The sequence below is a fragment of the Cetorhinus maximus genome, chromosome 18, assembly GCF_964194155.1.
Source record: "Cetorhinus maximus chromosome 18, sCetMax3.hap1.1, whole genome shotgun sequence".
NCBI lineage: Eukaryota > Metazoa > Chordata > Chondrichthyes > Lamniformes > Cetorhinidae > Cetorhinus > Cetorhinus maximus.
Genome location: NC_135896.1, coordinates 50,323,304 through 50,345,027, shown reverse-complemented (window position 1 = coordinate 50,345,027; position 21,724 = coordinate 50,323,304). Strand labels below are relative to the sequence as shown.

General features: G+C 38.1%; 1 protein-coding gene across 1 annotated transcript in view; it reads left to right on the top strand.

Annotated features, from left to right (window-relative positions):
• The window catches only part of exoc5 (exocyst complex component 5), an 85,464-nt gene that overhangs the window by 30,164 nt on the left and 33,576 nt on the right, over positions 1–21,724 (top strand). Inside the window, exons 4-9 of the mRNA XM_078562691.1 lie at positions 13,130–13,324; positions 16,422–16,486; positions 16,964–16,992; positions 17,381–17,490; positions 19,828–19,872; positions 20,038–20,178. Of these exons, the coding sequence (XP_078418817.1) occupies positions 13,130–13,324; positions 16,422–16,486; positions 16,964–16,992; positions 17,381–17,490; positions 19,828–19,872; positions 20,038–20,178 (585 nt within the window). The remainder of the gene's footprint in view (positions 1–13,129; positions 13,325–16,421; positions 16,487–16,963; positions 16,993–17,380; positions 17,491–19,827; positions 19,873–20,037; positions 20,179–21,724) is intronic.

Genomic DNA, 21,724 nt, shown 5'->3' with positions numbered 1-21,724 from the left:
ACCATAATTTAAAGTTTCAATCAGATCATTATCACCTGTCAGATACTAGAAAAGGTAGCATGAATTGCCTTGTTCTTTAGCTTGGCTCCAGCCAACATTTACGTCACCTTCACAAGCCAGCTGCCTTCTCCTTGCCTTTGATATTTGGCCATTCACAGCCCTCTTTATTCTTCACAGTGCTGGTCATCTGATTTAATAATTCCAACCATTTTTGTCCACATCAGCTTAAACTCTGGTTTCCCGCTTACCCGGCAAGTCTACACATCTTGAGTTCAGTTGTACATAGGCATTTCCTGACCCCGTCCAATGTCTTGCAGCTGTCCTGTTTTCCTGTCTTCTTTGGTCTTGATCAACAGTCGCCCATTGTTAATTTTAATAGCATAGTGCTTCGATTTTTCACAGACAGTAGCAATTGCTGATGTGGCTCAAAAGTTTCAGTTACTCTTAAGCACTTTCCTAAGACTACCAGCCTATTGGAACAGAGAAGTTTGTTCAAACATGCAATTTGCATATTGAATTACTCAAACGACTGCATTTCTAAAATTACCTGAGTTATTGTACCTTTTATAACATTACTACATTATCAAAAACAAGCTCCTATTCTTGGAACAGCATATCAGCAAGTGAATCAGTAAAACAATTATTGTAACTTAACCCATGATAATCTTACAGAACACCCCAGCTTTTGACCTTATGGAGGGAAAAATTGATGGAACAGCTGAAGACAGTTGGGCGTTGTTACTGCGGCCTGAGAACCTTTTGCAGCAATGTCCTGGTGCAGAGCTGATTGACCTCTGAGAACTACTACCATTCCTTTGTGCTAGGTATAATTCCAACCAGTAGAGTTTTACCCCTGATTGACTTCAACGTTAATAGGGCTGCTTGATGCCACAGTTGGTCAGATGCTGCCTTGAAGTCAAAGGCAATCAACCACCTCATCTCGTTGAGTTCAGCTCTTTTGTCCATGTTTGGGCCAGGGCTGTAATGAGGCTTGTAGCTGTGTTGACCTGGTGAAACCCAGGCTGAGCAATTTGTGAGCAGGTTATTAGTGACTAAATGCTGCTTGATAGCACTACCAACAACACCTATCATCATGGATGATTGAGAATAGACTCTTGGGATGGTGCTAATTGGTCAGATGGGATTTGTCCAGCTCTTTGTGGTCAGGGCATAGTTGGACAAATTCCACTTTTTTGGGTAAATAAGTGTGTTGTCACTGTACTGGAACAACTTGGCTAGGGGCCCGGCTAGTTCTGGAGTACAAGTCTTCAGTATCACAATCAGAATGTTGTCAGGGCCCATAGCATTCACTATATGAAGTGTGCTCAGCATTTCTTTGTATCAAGAGGAGTGAAGTGAATTGACTTGCCTCTGTGATGGTGAGGGCCTCAGGACAAGTTTCCACTGGGCACTTCTGGCTGAAAATGGTTGTAAATCCTTCAGTATTGTCTTTTGCAGTGACGTGCTGGGCTCTTGTCATCATTGAGGGTGAGAATGTTTATGAAGACTCCGCCAGTTTTTTAATTGTCCACCTCCATGCACAATTGGATCTGGCAGATTGGTTGGTTGTGGGATTGCTTAACACTGAGTAATCTGCTGTTTACCATGCATGTAGTCCTGTGTTGTAGCTTCAGGAGGTTGGCACTTCATTTTTAGGTATGCTTGGTGCCAGTGTGCATTTATAAGGACCATAGAGGGTAGCATGGGCACAATGCACTCAGGATGGGGGACTTCAGTGTGTATCACCGAAGGTCCTGAAGGACATAGCTGCCAGACTTGTCCTGTGGCATTTGGTGAGAGAACCATCATTATAACGGTGAGGAAGTAAACATTGAGCATTATTCCACAGTGACAATATTGCTGTAATCAGTGTTCCATTTGTCAATCTGTGCCATAATTTTGGGCTCCTTACCTTATGGATTTGCCAAGTCTCTCTTTTGGTGTATTAACATGAAAGTCATCTCCCACGATACCATCTTTTGTGACAATTTTATTATACAGTGATATACCAATTGTTATGTCATAGTTGACTGCAAAGTCCTTTCTAGCTAGACTGGAGTAAAAGAAATGGGGTATTATGATCCCAGACTAAACCCCCAAATTTTGGATCGACCCCAGACGAGAACCCCAAATTTTATTATGATCCAATTATGGACCAGTAATTTTTTTTGTTTAAGTAGACAAAATTTGAAATTCTAATTACTTAGAGAATAGAGCCACAACGTTCCACAGTTTTAAACAAATAGAAGAAATTTTACTGTACAAAAATCAATGAAGCAAACAATCAACACTATCCATCTTATACTCAGCATCTAGAATCAACAAGAGGTAAATATGAATTAGCAAACTGTGGTCAGACACCACAAACTGCACATCGAATGGCAGACGCAACAAAGTCAAATTCCACGAATTTCCTCAGCAATCCACCCAGACATCAGCGAGTCACAAATATTCTTCAAAGTCTGCCTTCCTCACAAAGGATTTCAGCTCTTCTCTTTTGAGAATCTAGCTTTTGATTTCCCTTCACAGCAGCTTCAACTCAGACTGTCCCAACAACTGCTTGCCCCCAGTTATTCAGTCTCTTCTCCTGAGACTGCATCCCACTGGATTCATAAGGTTGCACCCAGCATGTAGCTGATAGCATGATTCCAACTCTCTAGCTGCTCTGAGCAGAACCCCACTATTCAGGATTTCTTTTGCCCCAGCTGTCAGCTATCCTATCACTGTCCCCCCGGCTTTTCTGAACCTTAGCTCCCTCAACAGTATGGAGTTAATGGCAGTACTTAAGCTGCAAGGAGCCTACTCTCCTCTTCGCTTGCTCCCTGCAGGCTGCTATTCAGTCTGCCCCTTGAATTGATTGGTGTGACATGTTAATATCTCTCAACAGGGTTCAGCCCCTGTTCTTAGGCAGTGTCTAATATATCCAAGCTGAATACATTATGCACCTTAAATGTTGCAATCTCTGGTCAACCAAATGTCACCCCCACAGATGCTAACTTACAAAAACAAGGCAAAAAATATTGATTCCTTCACGAGGGATTTTTGGATATGAGCATTTTCACTGAAATTGAATACACTTTAGTTCACGGAAAATGTTGAGGGAATTGAGACACTGGCTAGTATACGTGTGAAAGGTCTATGACTTAAGTTTGGTGCTCCTGTTGTATTGGACCTTCAATTATGCTGACTGTGACTCTTATCTCCATGGAAGTTAAGTTAGCAAGGCTACTTGACTCATCATGTATGTGTCAGTACTTTGTTGAGCAATCCATATTTAAATTCCTGTTCTCGCTAGCCCTCTATATTCCTCTGTTTTGTTTATCTATTTTTCCCTTAATAAGCGCAAGAGTATCTGCTTCAACTACTCCCTGCAGCAAAGCAATCCATGCTCCAGTAACTCTCCTGTGCCAAGAAATTTCTGCTAATCTCTCCTCGTTTTTTAATGACAATTTTAATTGATCCCTTTCCACTGAATCCTCAACCAGAGGAAATCATCTTTTCCTATTTGCTCTATCAAAACCCATAATTTTAAAAATCTCTATTGAAACCCTTCTTAGATGACTTTACACTTGTGGAAATGGCCCCAGTATCTCATTTCTCCTTATAACAAATTTTTTGGTATCATCCTGGTAAATGTACACTCTCGATAATTTTACTGTTGTTTCGAATGGAGTTCTCAAAACTGTACACAGTACTCAAACTGTGCCCTAACCATTGCTTGTACAAATTCTTGCCTTTTTGCACTGTTCCCCAATTAAAAATGCTTTTTGTCTTTTTGATGGCATTATCTACCTGTAGTTTCAAAGAATTATGTATTAGAACTCCTAGATACCTCTGTTTATCCATACTTTCCAATGAATTTTTATTGGGAATAAACTCTAAATGAAGTTTATGGAGCTGTTTATGTTTTTAAAAAAATATTTTTAATGCAGGTTGGTTAAACTTAAGGACATATTGTGCACTCAAAAACGATGAATAATGTTGAGAGTGGGCAGGTCTGGTTTTAAGGTTATGTGCATTTTGAGGATTAAGTATTGGAATTGCAGTTTAAATTAATGATAAATCGCCTTGGGTCAGGGTAATCTACCCAGATTTAGCCCACTAAACCACATTGAAACAGCTAGCCAGTAGGATGGGCCCTGTAGCATGCAAATATATTAATCTAAAGAAAACTGTACAGTGGTCCTGAGCAACAATCAATGCTGTACTCTCATTTCTTCAGGAATTTGAAAAATGTAAGCCATAATGCATTGAATTGTATTCCTTGTCATTTCTGGATAGTTTTGCTAATTAGCATTTTTCAAGTTTGATTTCTGACCAGTTTTGACCAAAATTATCTTGCACTTTCAATTGAATTGTTTCATGGCAACAGAACATGAACTTTATTTGAAAATACAAGCATGGAATTTTGATGGAGGTTCAAACCAAGGATTCCAGATGCCTGCTGCTTAGCATAAGATTAATGCAAAAATGCCTATTGCATTCAAGATCCCTTTATTTCTTTGCAGATTTACAAAATGCTGTTAAATTGGATTGATATTAAGGCTTCCAAAACTCAGATGATGGTTAAAATTGACTGTCTTGACACTTTTTGGTGCATTTGAGAAATCTTATCATTTAACAGTTGTATGAGTTGTACTTTCTTGCAATTTGTTGTACTTTTCAATTGAATTTGTTTTATAACTGAAATATGTGTAACTTTAGAAAGGGAAGAAGTGAAAGACACTGTTGGTAGAGTTGGATGAAGAGGAGGTGGCTTGTATGTAGCACTAATGCCAGCATAGACCAGTTTGGCCAAATGACTTGTTTCTGTGCTGTGGCCTGCATGTAATTTTATGCTAAGGCTGATAGGAAATGATAGTTACCACTGAGTTCCACCTGTTTTTTCTATTTGGTTAACAACAGAAGATATGGGAGCAGGAGTAAATCATATGGCCCCTCGAGCCTGTTCCACCACTTCCTATGATCATGGCTGATCTTCTGCCTCAACTTCACTTTCCTGCTCACTGCCCATACCTTGTGATTCCTTGAGAAATCAAAAATCTTTTCACCTCAATTGTCTGTTGTCAGTGTGGAGCAGTGTGAGTGGTTCCAGTTTTTTTTGAAGGGTCCACACCTGAAATGTCAACTCAGCAGTTCTCAATGATGTTGCCTGACGTGCTGAATGTTTCCAACATTTTCTATTTTTATTTTTGAATGTTGAATATTCATATGAGCAGAGGTAGGAAAAACAATGCAAGTAGAGAAGTGGGTTGAGAAGGGGAATGTTTATAGCAATGAAGATAGTTTGAATTGGGGTTTCTCAATTGGTGTTTTTCAATTGGTGTTCAATGCTGCAAATATAACTAAGAGTATTGGAAGGTTAAACTAGAATGCAAATTAATATTTATTGAAGAGATAATGACAATGTAGGTTCTTACTGAGCTGTGGTTGAGCCAGAGAAATGTTCAACAATTATCTATTTTGCCCAGTGCATTTCAAACCACATTACTTATCAGGGGAAGAAAGTTGTTTGATATCTTAAGATGGTTTAGGCACAGCTTGGTCATTTGAAGGCCACCTGATCTTGCATACTTGAAAATCTTGAAAAGTGGAACCCCACTTTTTCAAGATAAGTTTTGTTTTTGTTCAGATGATGCTAGGCAAATGTTTTTTCAACTTCATGAAAATAATGGATTTTCCAGTTGTACTAACAAAAGTGTCAGCATTCGCCATCATTGCTCCTCTGTAACCACAGCAACTCTGGAGTCGACACGTGCAGTCAAATGTAGAATTCCACACAATTTGCTGTCAGTAATTCTATACTTTTTGAGAGGGTGTGTTGAAGTCCTTGAAGACTGCAATCAGTTAGAAATCATTCACCTGACAACTTCCACTTTGACACCATAATATCACGTTAAAAACCCCTGAAGAGTTTAACACTGTACCAAGTAATAACTTCTGCTGAAGAGCCTTTCTGGCCCTGGAAAACAATATTAATGCTAGCAGTGTGTGATGCTAACTTTCTTCATTCTGATGATTGTATATTTTCATGTTAGAATTTGAAACATTAAGCTTTTAAAAATATGTATGCCCCAATTGTTCATTTCACTCTCTGTGAAATGTATATAATTGAAGGGTGCATTTTACTTCCTGGTTTGCTGTCTGAGAATACCTCAATGTGATTACTGCCTGCTCTGTTTGATGACATCACTGCTGGATGTCTGGAGCTCCCCTTGGCTTGGTGCGAGATTCAAATTAATGCTGAGAAAGGTGAAATCCTTGTCGCAGAGTTCACCCCATATTTGTGAGCATCTTTCTTAAAGGTCAGCAGTGAGTGCTGTTGCTTCACCGCTGACTGCAAAACTCAGGCTGTTAGGTTATATTTCAATTTAGTTTATTCCATACCAACTCTTAATTCCTGGATTGCCTATGGAAATGAAATGAATGCAATTGTGACTGAAAATGTGAATGTGTTGAAGTCCTTGAAGTCTGCAGTAATGTTTTTGGATTGTACTATGCTGAAACTTTAATTACAGATGATCTTCATTTTATATTCAAAAACAGGAAAAAAAATCTTAAAAACAAAATGCTGTAAACATTTAGTCAGTCAGTATAAGTGAAAAGAACATAAGTTTCAGGTGTGGGCCTTTGTCAGAATTGGAACACCTTATAGATGAACAACATTTTAAGGGGAAGGAGAAATCATATGCACGTACACCTGTGTGATGCTAAATGAAAAGCAGGAGATAATTAACTGGCTGGTCATACTCTAATAAGAGATTGGGAGATATTATGAGGGAAATTAAAGATCTTTCAGGCGTCATCAATATGTGAATATCCGAGGCAAACTGAGTATAAGGAAGCTATAAATGAAGGATCAAAATCTGGCAGCCCAGAGGAAGCTCCAACTACCAGGAGTCCGGAAGGTGAACAGAGCAGGAAAACATGAAGGATGCAGGCTGTCTAATCCCAACATATTGCTCCCAGGAACTACACCCCACCGCAATCACTAACCCGTCCCTCAGTTCTCTTCACCCCTGTCCTGTCCATTCTTCCCCCACTAACCCATGTGCTGATGAGAAAGATGGTGCTATGGTTAAGTTCTGAAGTTAAGGGCAGTATTGATGGCTAGAGGGCTGCAAAATATCCAGTAGTTAAGATTGGCGCTCTTGAACTCGGAGCCGCACTTGCAAATAGAGCTGTGCAGCAAAGCAGTTTCGGAATCTGTGTTTGGTATCTCCATTATAATGGGGACTGCACCATGAGCAGCAAAAGAAGTATTGTGGTTGGAGGAAGAATGTGTAAATTGCTGTCTTGCTCAGAGGAGTGCTTGGAACCTCTGGACAGTGATGTGGGACAAGGTGAATGTCAGGTATTGCACCTGCTGTAGTTATTTGGGAAGGTTTAAAGTGGAGAACAAATTGTAGATGTGGTGGAAGAATGAAAAGGGTGTTACTGAAGGAATGGCCTCTGATGGCTTGGGGCCAACAGAGCCACTCTTGGTGATGGATGTTGAAGACCCCCACCCAGAATACATTCTGTGTCCTTTCTACCCTCTTTCCTTCGTGCTGTTCATATGTAACATATTGCAGTTCTGAAGGGTCCACACCTGAAACACTAACTTATTTGTATTCTCCAAAGCTGCTGAAATAGCTGGCGAGTGTTTCAAAACATTTTCTGTAGTGGTTTAGTTTTCCAGTGTCTTCAGTTTTTTTTTAAAAAAAAACATTCTTAAATGTTGACTTTTTTGGTGGATTGTTTTTTTTCTTGAAAAAAAAGGTACAAAAAATGTTACTGTTTTTGCAAGCCACTCCATAGAATGCTTTACGTTCTGTCTCCTTTAAATCTTTACTTATGACCATGGATGAAAATTCAAACTTTTATGCATTAAGACATTACTGGAAGAAAATTTTATGAACTGATTATATATCCGTCACTCTTGGAAATATTTAATAGAATGGACTTCAATTGTGTATCATGAACTGCTGCATGTATCATTTAAATCATCTGTAATCCTTATCAATATGATGCCTGCCATTCCTATCCAGTATTTGTAGGCAGATGTTTTCTGGTATTGAGTGAATGGGTGACCTTAAAATATTTGATGGTCATTGATAATAAAAGGACGATAGGGAACCATTTATTGAAACTAGCAGTACCTAGACCATCTATTTCATAATCACGGTTTAGTGTACCTATGAATTTAATTATATAACATGTTATTCAAGGATGTTTAGAAATGTTTTGGTAAGTATGAAAGTATGATTTGAACATCAAGCCTGTTTTTATTTTGTCTAAGATCTACCTGATCACTTTTTTTCCCCCTGATCTTGTCTTAGATTTAGAAAGAATTTTTAAAAAAAAATACCACTGATAGTATTGTACAGCTACTTGCATTTATATGACAGTGGCCCAAGGTGAAGAGAAAAGGCACTGAGCAGAGTCAGAATAGTTGAACAACTATTGTGCAATGAGATAGGATTAACTAATGACATCATAGTGAAGGCACCCATAGGTTGCAGTGATCATAATAGGATTGAATTTATATTCAGTTTGAAGGAGAGAAGAGTGGGTCTAAGACTAGTATTTTAAACTTAAATGCAAGCAATTATGAGGGCATGAAAGCAGCGTTGGCTAAAGTGAACTGGCAATTTAAGTTAAGGGATAGGACAATAGAGATGCGGTGGCAGACATTTAAGGGTTTATTTCAGAATGCACAGAATAGGTACATCCAATGAGAAAGAAAAATTCTAAGGGAGGACCCACCATCCATGGTTAACTAAAAAAGTTAAAGATAGTATCAAACTTAAAGAAAAAGGATCTAATTGCACAAAGATAGGTGGAAGGTCAAAAGATTGGTCAGAATATTTTTTTAAAAATGAAGAATGACCAAAGATTAATAAGGAGGTAAAATTAGAATATGAGAGAAAGCTAGCTAGAAATATAAAGACATGGTAAGAATTTCTACAGATATTTAAAAAAGAGTTAACAAAGTAAGCTTTGGTCCTTTGGAAAGTGAGTCTGGGGAATTAATAATGGTAAATAAGGAGATGGCAGATGAACTGAACCAGTATTTAGCATTGGTCTTCACTATAGAGGATACAAGTAACATCCCAGAAATAGCTGTAAATCAAGAATTGGAAGAGAGGTGGAACGAAAAATTACTATCATCAGGGAAGTGGCACTTGGCAAATTGTTGGAACTGTGGGTTGACAAGTCCCTGGGTCCTGATGGATTTCATCTTAAGGTCTTAAAAGAAGTAGCTAGTGAGATAATTGATGTGTTGGTTTTAATTTTCCAAAATTCACTAGATTCAGGTAAGGCTCCATTAGATTGGAAAATAGCAAATGTAACTCCTTTATTCAAGAAGGGAGGGAGACAGAAAGCAGGAAACTATAGGCCATTTAACTCAACATCTGTCATGGGGAAAATGTTGGAAGGCATTATTAAAGGTGTTATAGCAGGGCACTTGGATAAATTCAGGGTAATCAGGCAAAGTCAACATGGTTTTGTGAAAGGGAAATCATGTTTAACCAATTTGTTAGATTCTTTGAGGAAGTAACATGTGCTGTAGGTAAAGGGAAACCGGCAGATGTGCTATACTTGGATTTTAAGAAGGCACTTGATAAGATTCCACATCAAAGGTTATTGTGGAAAATTAAAGCTCATGGTGTGGGGGATAACATTGGCATGGATGGAAGATTGGCTAGCTAACAATTGTAAATGGGTCATTTTCTGGTTTGCAAGATGTGGCACAATTTATATAAATGAGTTGGGTGAAGGGACAGAAGGTATGGTTGCTAACTTTGATGATGATACCAAGATAGGTAGGAAGGTAAGCTGTGAAGAGGACATACAGAGGCTACAAAAGGATATAGATAGTTGTTTGGTATTACAGAACTTGAGTATTGCTGAAAGAAGAGACATGTTGAAACCGTACATCCTAAAGACTGGCAGATCGTATCAAACATCATGTCCCAGCTGCTGTTTGCAACAGGCAGGGTACAGACTGTACTCAACCAGCCCATGCTTGCAAAATTCAAAACACTGTCCAACATTAGATGTAATTCCGTGATTGGACAACATTTGCTAATAATCCTCAGTGTGCTAAGAATTACGCTGACAACCAATCTAAGATTGTCAGTGGGACTCGCAGTGTGGCACCTTTGCGTGTATTGGAAGCTACGTAGATTAATACACAGGACCCTGTTCTTTGCAGACAGAAAGAACATGTACACACACTGCGCCATGTTTCAGCTAAACAAAGCAAGTGACGGCCATTTGCTGACTCATTCCTCAGGGCAATGCTTGACCAATCAGGGTAAAGCTTCCTGGTTTAAATTTCAAACAGTGCTTGGCAGTTAACTGCCAGTAACCATTACTGGTGCATTTTCCATGGCAACGCCTCTACCAATCAGAGTCCACTTGCCAACCAATCAGCACTCTCTTCACATACAGTATATTTTCCCCTTATATTGGTATTCTTGCGAAGTGTCCTGATGAGTACAAGATGGAAAGCTCCGACATGTCTCTTTTTCAGGATACAGGATAGGTTAAGTGAGCGGGCAAAGATCTGGCAAATGGAGTATAATGTGGAAAAATGTGAAATTGTCCATTTTGGCAGGAAGAATGTTTTTAAAAGTGTATTATCTAAATGATGAGAGATTGCAGAATACAGATTCAGAGGGACCTGGGTATCTGTTATGACCCAGCAGTTGGTAAAACTGAGTTATTTAAAAATCTCAGAGGGAAACTTTAAACAACTGTCATAACCTATATTTTTATTTTTGTATGTTTGAGATGCAGCTCTGAATTCAGGAATTAGACCATCGGTTCTCGAGAGGTTTTACATCAAAGTACATGAGACATTTATTAATTTACACAAGTTAAATATATTCACATGGCTACAAATTACTACTATTATAACTTTTGAACAAATTCCCAAACTAACCTCCACTAAGGCAACAGCAACCTATAGACTTACAGCAGACACCAGGCAAAGCATTTTCACCGTACAAATTCAAAATGAGGTTCCTTTCACTTTGGTTCCTGTGGCGACAGTTGAAGGCTTACAGCTACTTAGATCTTACGTTGTCTCTGCACTGCACACACAAACTGCTCTGTTATACCCAACACAGCTCATTAAATTCTCATTGAATCACCAACCACTTTGAACTCCACCTCTTCTAACAATACAACCCCTTTCATAGTACCAATTTTATTAGTAATATAAACATATTGCTTGGTCTCTGCTAGCTAGGCACCAGAATTCACTCCTCTTCTTGAATGCTTTATTCAACAAAATGCAAATGCACTCTACCTCTCTTACATCTCAGAACTAGTATACATCAAAGCACCCAGACTAGCCAGCTTTAATCCAATTAAGACACACCCACAGATTAAACCACTATTTATAAAAAACAATTTCCAATAATGTTATGTACATTAATAGCTTCATGACAGTGTCCTAGCGCATGAATCACAAAAGGTTAGTATGCAGATACAGCAAGTAATTAGGAAAGCTAATAGAATGTTATTGTTTATTGCAAGGGGAATTGAATGCAAAAGTAGAGAGATTATGCTTTAGTTATACAGGTCATTGGGGAGACCACATCTGGAGTATTGTGTACAGTATTGGTCTCCTTATTTAAGGAAGGATGTAAATGCGTTGGAAGCATTTCATAGAAGGTTTACTAGACTAATACCTGGAATGGGCAGGTTGCCTCATGAGGAAAGGTTGGGCAGGCTAGGCTTCTATCCTCTGGAGTTTAGAAGAGTAAGAGGCGACTAGAAACATATAAGATCCTGAAGGATCTTGGCAGGGTGGATGTGGGAGAATCTAGAACTAGGGGTCACAACTTTAAAAATAAGGAGTCGCCCATTTAGAGCAGAGAGGAGGATAATTTTTTTCTGAGGGTGGTGAGTCTTTGGAATCTCTTCCTCAAAAGGCGGTGGAAGCAGAGTCTTTGAAAATTTTTAAAGGAAGTGCTAGATAGATTCTTATTAAGCAAAGGGGTGAAAAGCTATTAGAGGTAGATGGGATGTGGAGTTAAAGTTGCAATCAGATCAGCTATGGTGGAGCAGGCTCGAGGGGCCGAGTGGCCTACTCCTCTTGCTTCTAATTTGTATGTTCGTAAGAAGGTGACAGGCTGGTTGAAGAGTAAGGTTTTGAGACTTTTATCAGTACAGAGAGATGGTGCAAAGTAAGGAAACTTGCATTTACTATGTCTTCAGGATGTCCCTTAGTGCTTGACATTCAATGAATTGTATTAAAGTGTAGTCACTATTATTGTGTGAAAGGTTGCACCAGCCAATTTTGCGCACAATGTTTCATGAACAGAAAATTAAATAGATGATTCATTAATCTGTTTTTGGTGATAGTGAGTCAGGTTAAAGAGGAACTCACTGCTCTGAGTGTGGGACAGAATCTTGGCTGCCATCCTGACCAGGAAAATGGGATCTTGATCAAACCTCTCGTATGAATATACTTCTAACAATGCAGTACTCCCTGCTTGGAAACACTAGTCGAGGTTATGTACTCAAGTCCTAGAGCAGAGCAAAGATTCATGGTCTTCTAACTCAGACAAGAGTGCTACCAACTGAACCAAGATGACGCTTAGAATTCCAAATTTGAGAGGTGCAACAGCTGAAGGCTATGCCAATGGTGGGATGGTTTGCAACACACAGAGACCAGAATTGGAAGAGTGGATGGTGAAGTTGTGAAGGTTGCAGCAATAGGAATAAGTAGCATTTGGCTATGTTTGGATTTGTAGGCAAAGATGACCAATTTGAAATCAACCTCCTGAGTAACATTTTTGGAGTAGGTGATATGGTTAAAATTAGGATGAGGACTGATTTCATTCTTTGAAACATGGAACTATTAACTAATAGAGCATTAACTGAAGCTGTGGTGAAATCTGCAGCCCAATATGACTTGGTCAAAGGATAGTAGGATTGATTGATTTATATTTTTAAAGAGAAAAACTGAGTTCTTGTTTATGCTTTTTTCTAAAAGTCATTTCATTCTTCATGACCATTGAACCTGAAATATCAATAATTAGTGTTTCTTCTATTAAAGTGAGATATTTGGATAATGTATGTTTGCAGTAGTAACATTAATTTTGATGCTTCACTTCTATGCTTATAGATTGCTTTCCAGCATTTCCAGGAGCTGGATGAACATATCAGCTACGTAGCAACGAAGGTTTGTCACCTTGGAGACCAACTGGAGGGAGTAAATACACCAAGGCAACGGGCTGTAGAGGCACAGAAACTGATGAAATACTTTAATGAGTTTCTGGATGGAGAGCTGAAGTCTGACGTTTTTACAAATCCAGAAAAGGTAAGTGCTGTCAGCAGGATAAAAATGGTTCAAAGCAGTAAGCAGTGCTTCTCTAATTACAAGCTGCTACCATGACTTAGCACGGTCAGACTTCAAACCACCGAGAGTTTAAACTTTTCAAAGAGTCTAACAGTTTCATTGTTCAGAAATGTAAATTAAAAATGGTAACCTGCAGAGTGCTGATAAAGCATTTGTTGGTATTTTTTTCATTTTATTTTCCAATTTTGCTAATGAAGCTAAGAATTTTGGCTCTTGGCTTAATCATACTCACATGGATAAAGAAGTGAGATTCCACCACCCCCTCGCCCAACATTTGTTATTTTTAATTGAATTTGGTTGTGTGGCTGAAGAATTTTATTAAAAATGTATCAGCAGCATAAATGAGGAATAAATTGGCATTAAGATAAGTTAAAAATTTTGGAAGGCTAAATTTATAATGTACTTCAGCAATAGTTAAATTTTATGGTACTTTATTTTAACCCTCTTCAATTCACAACTACTAGCCAATAAAATCATACTGTGTTTGTGTATATGTATATACATTATGTGGCTAAATGACAATAGTAGAGAAGCACCTAACGTGTCTACCGCTTGCTCCATCCCCTTGCTGACACGCTTAATGAAGTTTAGTACCGCATATCCCAAAGTTTGCAGCACTCCTCATCCACCCACATGCCTCTCGATCAATTTTCATAGAGTCATGAAAGTCAAAGCAAAACAGCTGCTGTTGTATCAAAAGAAATAACCAAATGAAACCACAAGAACCATTCTCTGTCATTCATTAAGGAAGGTTGGTGGAGAAGGAAGCACTTGGCAATAGATAAAATAGAAATAACAGTTGGAAGATTAATAACTTTGCTTGGGGAATCACTGACCACCCATGGCAAAGAAGAACATAACGTTAAAAAATATGGGGAAACCAAATGTAGAGTTGTACCTACCCATCCATGGTTCAACAGCATTAAATAGTCTAACTGAATAAATAAAGCGAGCTGTTTGAGTTTCACCCCGAACCTGCCACAGAATTCCTTGCAACCCCCCCCTTCACCTCCAACTCACATGGTGCAGTTATTCACTTTTGTTTTCTTTAAATGAGAAAGCTCTGCCCCACCATCTCCACCCACCAAACAGTTATGGATCTGCATTCCCTTGCCTGAAAAGAGATGATTGCTTCACTGCTGCTGCTGAAACAATGCATCCCTTCGTGAGCGTAGATTGTATCTCAACCAGTCCTGCCTATACCCATCATAGAAAAAATTCCCCAACCCCCCAAACTGAGCTGGAGTTCGACTGTCCTCACTGCAGAGATCTCAGAATGCTCAATCGCCTCCACCCACAAAACATAGAGTGGAAATAATCGTCCACCCTCTTTCAATGAAGAAGCTCCATCCCACAACTGAGAAACTGCACCCACTTTCCTTCCCATTACCCCCCACCAAATATTGTATGCATACTTGAGTGGACATCATGCTACCCCCTCTCCCTGACTATTGCCACCACCATCATCACTGATGTGAACAGAGATGTCAGATGCACCATTCTCCTCACATTGACAAAGAAATAGGTTGTAATCCAATACCACCTAACCCTATTTCTTCCTTTCTTCTAAACCTTTCTTCCCACACCATTATTTTTCCTTATCTTCACATTCCCCATACCACTGAAGAAAAGAGCCCTAGCCTAGTGTCCCACTGTCACCACTATCTTATGTTGTTCCCTCTGTGTGACCGTGTCTATCTTCTGCCCCAACCTCCCACCCACCTCCTCCTGTCTCCCCATCACACTCCTACTTCACGCTGGTCAAGTTAACTATCCACTTTCTAACCTGCATGACCTGAATACTGGACTTGGTCTTAACACACTAAGTGCAATATCATGGGACATTGATTGGTATTTTAATATAATTCCAGTATCCTTTAGTAGTAATATGAGCTAGCTTAAGGTGATACATTTTTCACTGATCTTAGCATGCTAAAGTCTAATTAGCATCATTTCATAGTGGAAATAGAGCAATTAAGACTTAATGAGGTTGCATTATTATCACAAATTTAAGCAATTTCATCCGAATGTAAATCTTACCCCAACACAGTGCTATTATGAGTTTTGCTGCACTTTGGGTTATAGAATGAAAAGCTTGCATTTCTGTAGCACCTTTCACAGGATGTCCCAATAGTGCTTTGCAGCCAGTGAAGTACTTTTGAAGTGTAGACACTGCTATAATGTAATTACCGTTGTAATTTATTTTTCAATGAACATCACTTTTGGGATTGTTTATACTTAATCCTTCCCTGGAATATTCATTGTTTCCATTTACTCAAAGCTTATAGTTAGAAGGAAGCTGAGCATCATGAAGATGTGGCACGGTATATTGATTTTTTATTTTTATTAATTCATGAGATGTGTGCATTGCCTGCTAGGCCAGTATTTATTGCACATCCCTCATAGTCCTTGAGAAGGTGGTAGTGAATTGCTGCCTTGGACTGTTGCAGCCCCATGTGGTGTAGGTACACCTACAGTGCTATTTGGGAGGGAGTTCCAGGATTTTGATCTAGCATCAGTGAAGGAACGGTGATGTATGATGAAATGAAGTGTACATGACTCCTAATTCACAAACAGAAAAACCAGTACTTGAAGTCATAAAATAAATTGAAATACTGTTGTACTTGTTTCTGCACAAGAATTAAGAATAATACACAGTACTGATGGTTGACTCAATGCCATTAGCCTTCAACCCTTTTATAAACAGTGTACATTTTTATGGTGCTCAGCTTGTGAACCCCTCTAATGGACAATTGGACCTAGTGAGGTTGCAGTGGAAAAGCATTAATATCCTTCATTATTTGTGTGCAGATTGTTTTTAGCTCTGTTTCAAGCTTTTGGTTTTATTTTGAACCTCTGAATTACGCATTGGAGAAAATAATCATAGATTGTTTTCTTCACTAACCATATCCCTTTTGAAGTACAAACTAATGGATCCTTAAATTTAGTGAGCCAGTTTTATATTTAGAACCTAATAGAACTCTTGATTTTTTTGAAGCTAAGGATAAATAAAGTATATTTTACTTCATTGTTGAATGTTACATATTTTTTTCTTCAGATTAAGGAGGCAGCTGATATAATTCAGAAGCTGCACCTCATTGCTCAAGAACTGCCCTTTGACAGGTGAACAAACCATTCAAAATAGTATTTCATTATATAACGCTTAATTGGTAGATATTTGAATGAAATTCACAAGTGATTACTTATTAAAATAGGATTTAAAAACATAAGCCATGTTAACAAAGTAACCATGTGCAGCAGTTAAGTTTTCTGTTTCCTGTTTCATGTAAATGGTTTTCAAGGTTCAGTGCAATGATATATTGAAACTGAAATGCTTAACCAGTAAGATCAAGAGTCTTTGTTTCAAAAGTGTTGATTAAGGATAAGGAGATCTGTTATGGATCCAAAAGTTAATTTATAATCTGAGTCTTGCACTTTTTAATTTAAATTTATGAATACCTAAAAATATCTCAAGGGTTCATCAGACGTTTGTTGAAAGTTGTCACTTTTTTGAATATTCAATAAACATTAAAGGATAGTAGTAGATGATCTCTTATGGGGTATTTCTCAAGTTAATGGCTCTTCTTTTATTCCTTCTAGGTTTGCAGAAGTGAAGTCAAAAATTGCCAGTGAGTTCTTGTAACTATATTTATGTTCTGTCACTTGTAAGGAAACCCTCCCAAATTGGCATATTTAAAAATACAGTTTGGATGTTCTCCCTGTGTGCCTTGAAACTTTGTAGAGACTAGAAGTTTACTTTTTGTGGTAAAATACTACAATAGATTGATGAGAAGTTGAATTATATCCAATAGTCATAAAACAGATTAGTTTACAAATCTTTGTGCTGTATTATGATTGGAAGTTTTGCATTTTGATAAGTGCAATACTATTGCTATCTTAAAAATATATAAAATTTTCCTATCTAAAACCTGGGAGTTTGTTACTCAATAATTTAATAAAATGATTTTCAGACCCCAAGTACCAAACAAAGTAAATGATGATTTATGACCTTTCTAGGTAAATATCATGACTTGGAATGCCAGTTGATTCAGGAATTTACAAATGCGCAGAAGAGAGGTGAAATTTCCAGGATGCATGAAGTTGCATCGGTTTTACTCCATTTTAAGGTATTAATTTTAAGTTTAACTGATTGTCTAACTATATGTACTACTAAAGCTTGGTCTTATGAGTTAATCTATGGAAACAGAAAATTGAAATTATTAAAGAATTTTGCACAATATATTGGAATTAAACTAAGTCCAAAAGCTCCATTTTATTTGGCTAACTCAAGGCTATTTTGTAGCTGTTGGAATATCTTAATTGAAACCTGTAATAACACTTGAGTCTGCAATTGATACAGTTCAAGTCTTCACATATTATGCACATCCATGACATCTCTCTCTTCTTACTCTTCCCCCCATTTCATTGTTTAGAGTCTCATCAATTGTGATCACTCAAGTTGTATTAGTTTGCTCTTTAGTGCAGTTTGGAATGTCACAGGCAAAAATATCAAGTTAAGCCTAGACATTTAGGAAGAGTTGAGACCAAGTTAAAACTTTAATGAAGGCATTAAAAGACACACAAGACAATTTAGTTGGTAAAGTTAATCAAGATAATTTGATGTTTTATAATATTTTGATTTTTTTCCCTCCATACCTAGATCATTTCAGTTAGAAAGGCAAAAAATTTGAATGAAAAAGCAATCAGAGAAAACACTTTAGTGTCTCATAGCTGTGGTTAGTTTTACTTCCTCTTTCACTTGGTGTCTGGGATTTAAGCCCACGTATTGAACACTCTTCCTGATAAACCATAGGTATATTTAGGTTAATCCTTTACCACTATACTACTTACACATCTTACTTGAAATAATTTCCACATTTACTTTTAGTATACATCAGCTGGTCTTTATACCTCTAAGATCATCTCTGAGACACTTTCTTTCAAGACTGAAAACTGAAGTATATCTGATCTTTTCTCAATTCAGACCTCCAACACTGGAGATGTGTCTCATGTCACCTCATTTGCAAGTTCCCTTCACTTTCAAGCCCTGAATCTGCATTCTTCTTCTACATTCTCCTGAATCCCCACAGGTTTGAGGGATTTTCAAGTCTCTGTTGGATGTCTCTGAGGTCAAAGAGGTTAATCAGGCAGGATCGTCCCTTCTGAGCCAAGGTTGAATGCTGTTCATTTATTATAGTACAGATAGTTCTTGAGTGTGCTCCTGATTTTCTATTATTTTACAGAAAGTGAAACAAGGCTAATGGGTTTGTAGTTGCTGGTGCCTGTTTTGTCAGCTTTAGTAGGTGAGAACGGAGGTCTGTTTCCAGTGTACTGGAACCTTGCCAGTATTCAGTGATTCACTCATGTTGATTATCAATACCTCCTATATCACCTTCCTAGTTTCTTGCCATGCTGTGATAAATACCATCTCCCCTGGAGATTTTTTTGAGACTTTTTATCTTGTCTATCACATCATTCATTTTGCAAAGGCTACCTCTATTTACGAAGAGCATATTTTAACTTCCTTTGTGAATACTTGGAGGAAGTAATCATTCAGAATGTTTACAATCTAGTACTTGTCCTGCTGTTTCTGACCCAATCCCCGGCTACTGTCATCTTGCTAAAGAATTTAAAATTTCTTCCTGTTATGTTTCACTTCTGAAGTTATGTTTTTGTTCCAGGGTCTCTCTGACCCTTTGATTACCTTCTATTAATGTGTTTCAGTCTGTCCTATCTCTTTCAGTGTTGATTTCATATCTATTTGTTTGTATCTATCTCATCAGATTTAATATCAACTATTTCATATTCCTCATTTATTTTAATCTCTCGTCTCTCAATTCTATTTGCTTACCTCTGACTGATTTCCAATTCTTGCCTACTTAGTTCCATCTACTTCACTTGCTAAATCTTATATCTTTTGCGCTTTCATTTCTACTTCAGTCTCATTCATGTTAATTTCAATCTCTTCTACCTCCTATCTGCTTCAGTCTCTCACACCTATCTCATTCTTGTCAGCTTCTCACATCTACCTACTTCAACATCTACTCGTATTTATAAAAGGCAAAATACTGTGGATGCTGGAAATCTAAAATATTAAAATAAAATGCTAGAAATACTTAACAAGTCAAGCAGCATCTTTGGAGAGAGAAAAAAATGCAGTTATTGCCTGATCTGAGTGTTGCCAGCATTTCCTGTTTTATGCTTCTTTATCTATGCTGGCTTTGCACGTGTGTGCACGTGCATGTGATGTATAACTCAGTTGGCCCTGCTAAGAAAATATGGATGTATTGCTTGCAATTGATTTCTTTAAATGGGTAATGAAGGGACATTCACTATTCTTCATAGGAACCCATTGCAATCAAGAAACGAAGAATTATATTTTTTATAGAATATTTGCTTTCCAGTTTAATCTGTATTTTTCATTTATACCTTTTGAAATATGGTATCTATTTTCTCTCTTTTAGGGATATTCTCACTGTGTGGATGTATATATAAAACAGTGCCAGGAGGTAATCTGTCATAATCCATCTTTTTGTGTGGTTGTTTCATTTCTTTCTGTTAAATGTTCAAAATTTTTTTATGTGCAAAATGTATTTTCAACTGGACTATATTACTGTAATATCTTAATCTATTGGATTTCATGATTTGTAATATTTAAAATGTTTTCTGTGTAGGGTTCATATTTCAGGAATGATTTATTTGAAGATACAGCTACGTTATGCCAACGAGTAAATAAAGAAGTTCGTGAAGTCTTCAGCAGCCCAGAGAATGTGATGGCCAAACTTATACAAAACATTTTTGAGATTAAACTTCAGGTAGAGTTCTACTATTACACATTACCATTTTAAATTGAAAGCTCTAGCTGGGCGACCATCTCCTCATGCTCCAACTGATGCAAAGAATGATTATAGCAAAGATAGAGGCTATTCAGCCCATCGTGCCTGTGTCAGCTCTCTGCAAGAGCAACTCAGCAAGTCTCACTCCCCCACTTTTACTCCATAGCCCTGCAATTGTTTCCTCTCCAAATAATTACCCAATTCTCTTCTGAAGGCTTTGGTTAAATATGCCTTCACCACACACTTAAGCTGTGCATTGCAGATCTTAACCACTTGTTGCATAAAAAAAGATTTTACTCATATCGCCATTGCTTTTTTTGCCAGTCACCTTAAATCGGTCTCCCCTGCTTTTCTATCCTTCCACCAATGGGAACAGTTTTTCTCTATCTACTCTGTCCAGACCCATCATTATTCTGAACACCTCTATCAAACCTCGTCTTAATCGTCTCTTCTCCAAGGAGAACAGCCCCGGATTCTCCAATCTACACACTTAATAAAATTCTTCATCCCTGGAACTATTCCTGTCTATCTTTTCTGCACCCTCTCTAATGCCTTCATATTCTTTCTATAGCGTGGTGCCCAGAAGCAGGCACAGTACTCACTTTGAGGCTGAACTAGTGTTTCATGTAGGTTTATCGTAACTTCCCTGCTTTTGTACTCTGTGCCCCTATTTATAAAGCCCAGGATCCTGTATGCTTTATTAACCACTTTTTCAGCCTGCCCTACCACCTTCAAAGATTTGTGCACATATACTCTTGGCCCCTCTACCCCTGCATCCCTTTAGAATTGTACCCTTCATCTTACATTGCCTTTCCTCGTTCTTCCTATCAAAATGAATCGCTTTACAACTTCTCTGCAATAATCTAGCTACCCTTTGCCCATTCCATTCTTTAAGTTTATCACTATCCTCCTCACAGTTCACAGTACTTCCAAGTTTTGAAATTGTACCCTCAACTCTGAAATCTAGTTCATTGATATACATCGGGAAAGTAGGAGTCCTAAAATTGACCCCTGGGGAATTCCACCTTTCTACAGTCTGAAAAACAGTTCACCACGACTGTTTCCAGTCACTGTATCCATGCTGCTACTCTCCCTCTTATTCCATGAACTGTAATCTTACTGACAAGCCTGTTGTGTGACACTTTATCAAATGTCTTTTCAAAATCCATGTACACCACTTCAGCTGCATTACCCTCAACAGCCATACCAGTTATTTTTTTTTTTGACATGTACGAACCTGCCTTTGGCTTAGATGTTGTACCAAGGAGAAGAATTCTTTTCAGGCCCGTTGACTGCAATAACCTGATAGAAAACATACTTTTTATAAAAGATAAGCTTCTTATCTTCACATCCGTGCCATCATCAAGAACACCTACTTCCAGCCCCATAACATCCTGCAGCCCCTTCCCTGTCTCAGCTCATTTGTTACTGGAAACCCTCATCCATTGTTTTGCTACCTCTTGGCTCTTGATTCTCCAATGTTCTCCTGGCTAACCTCCCACTTCCCACCCTGCATAAACTTGAG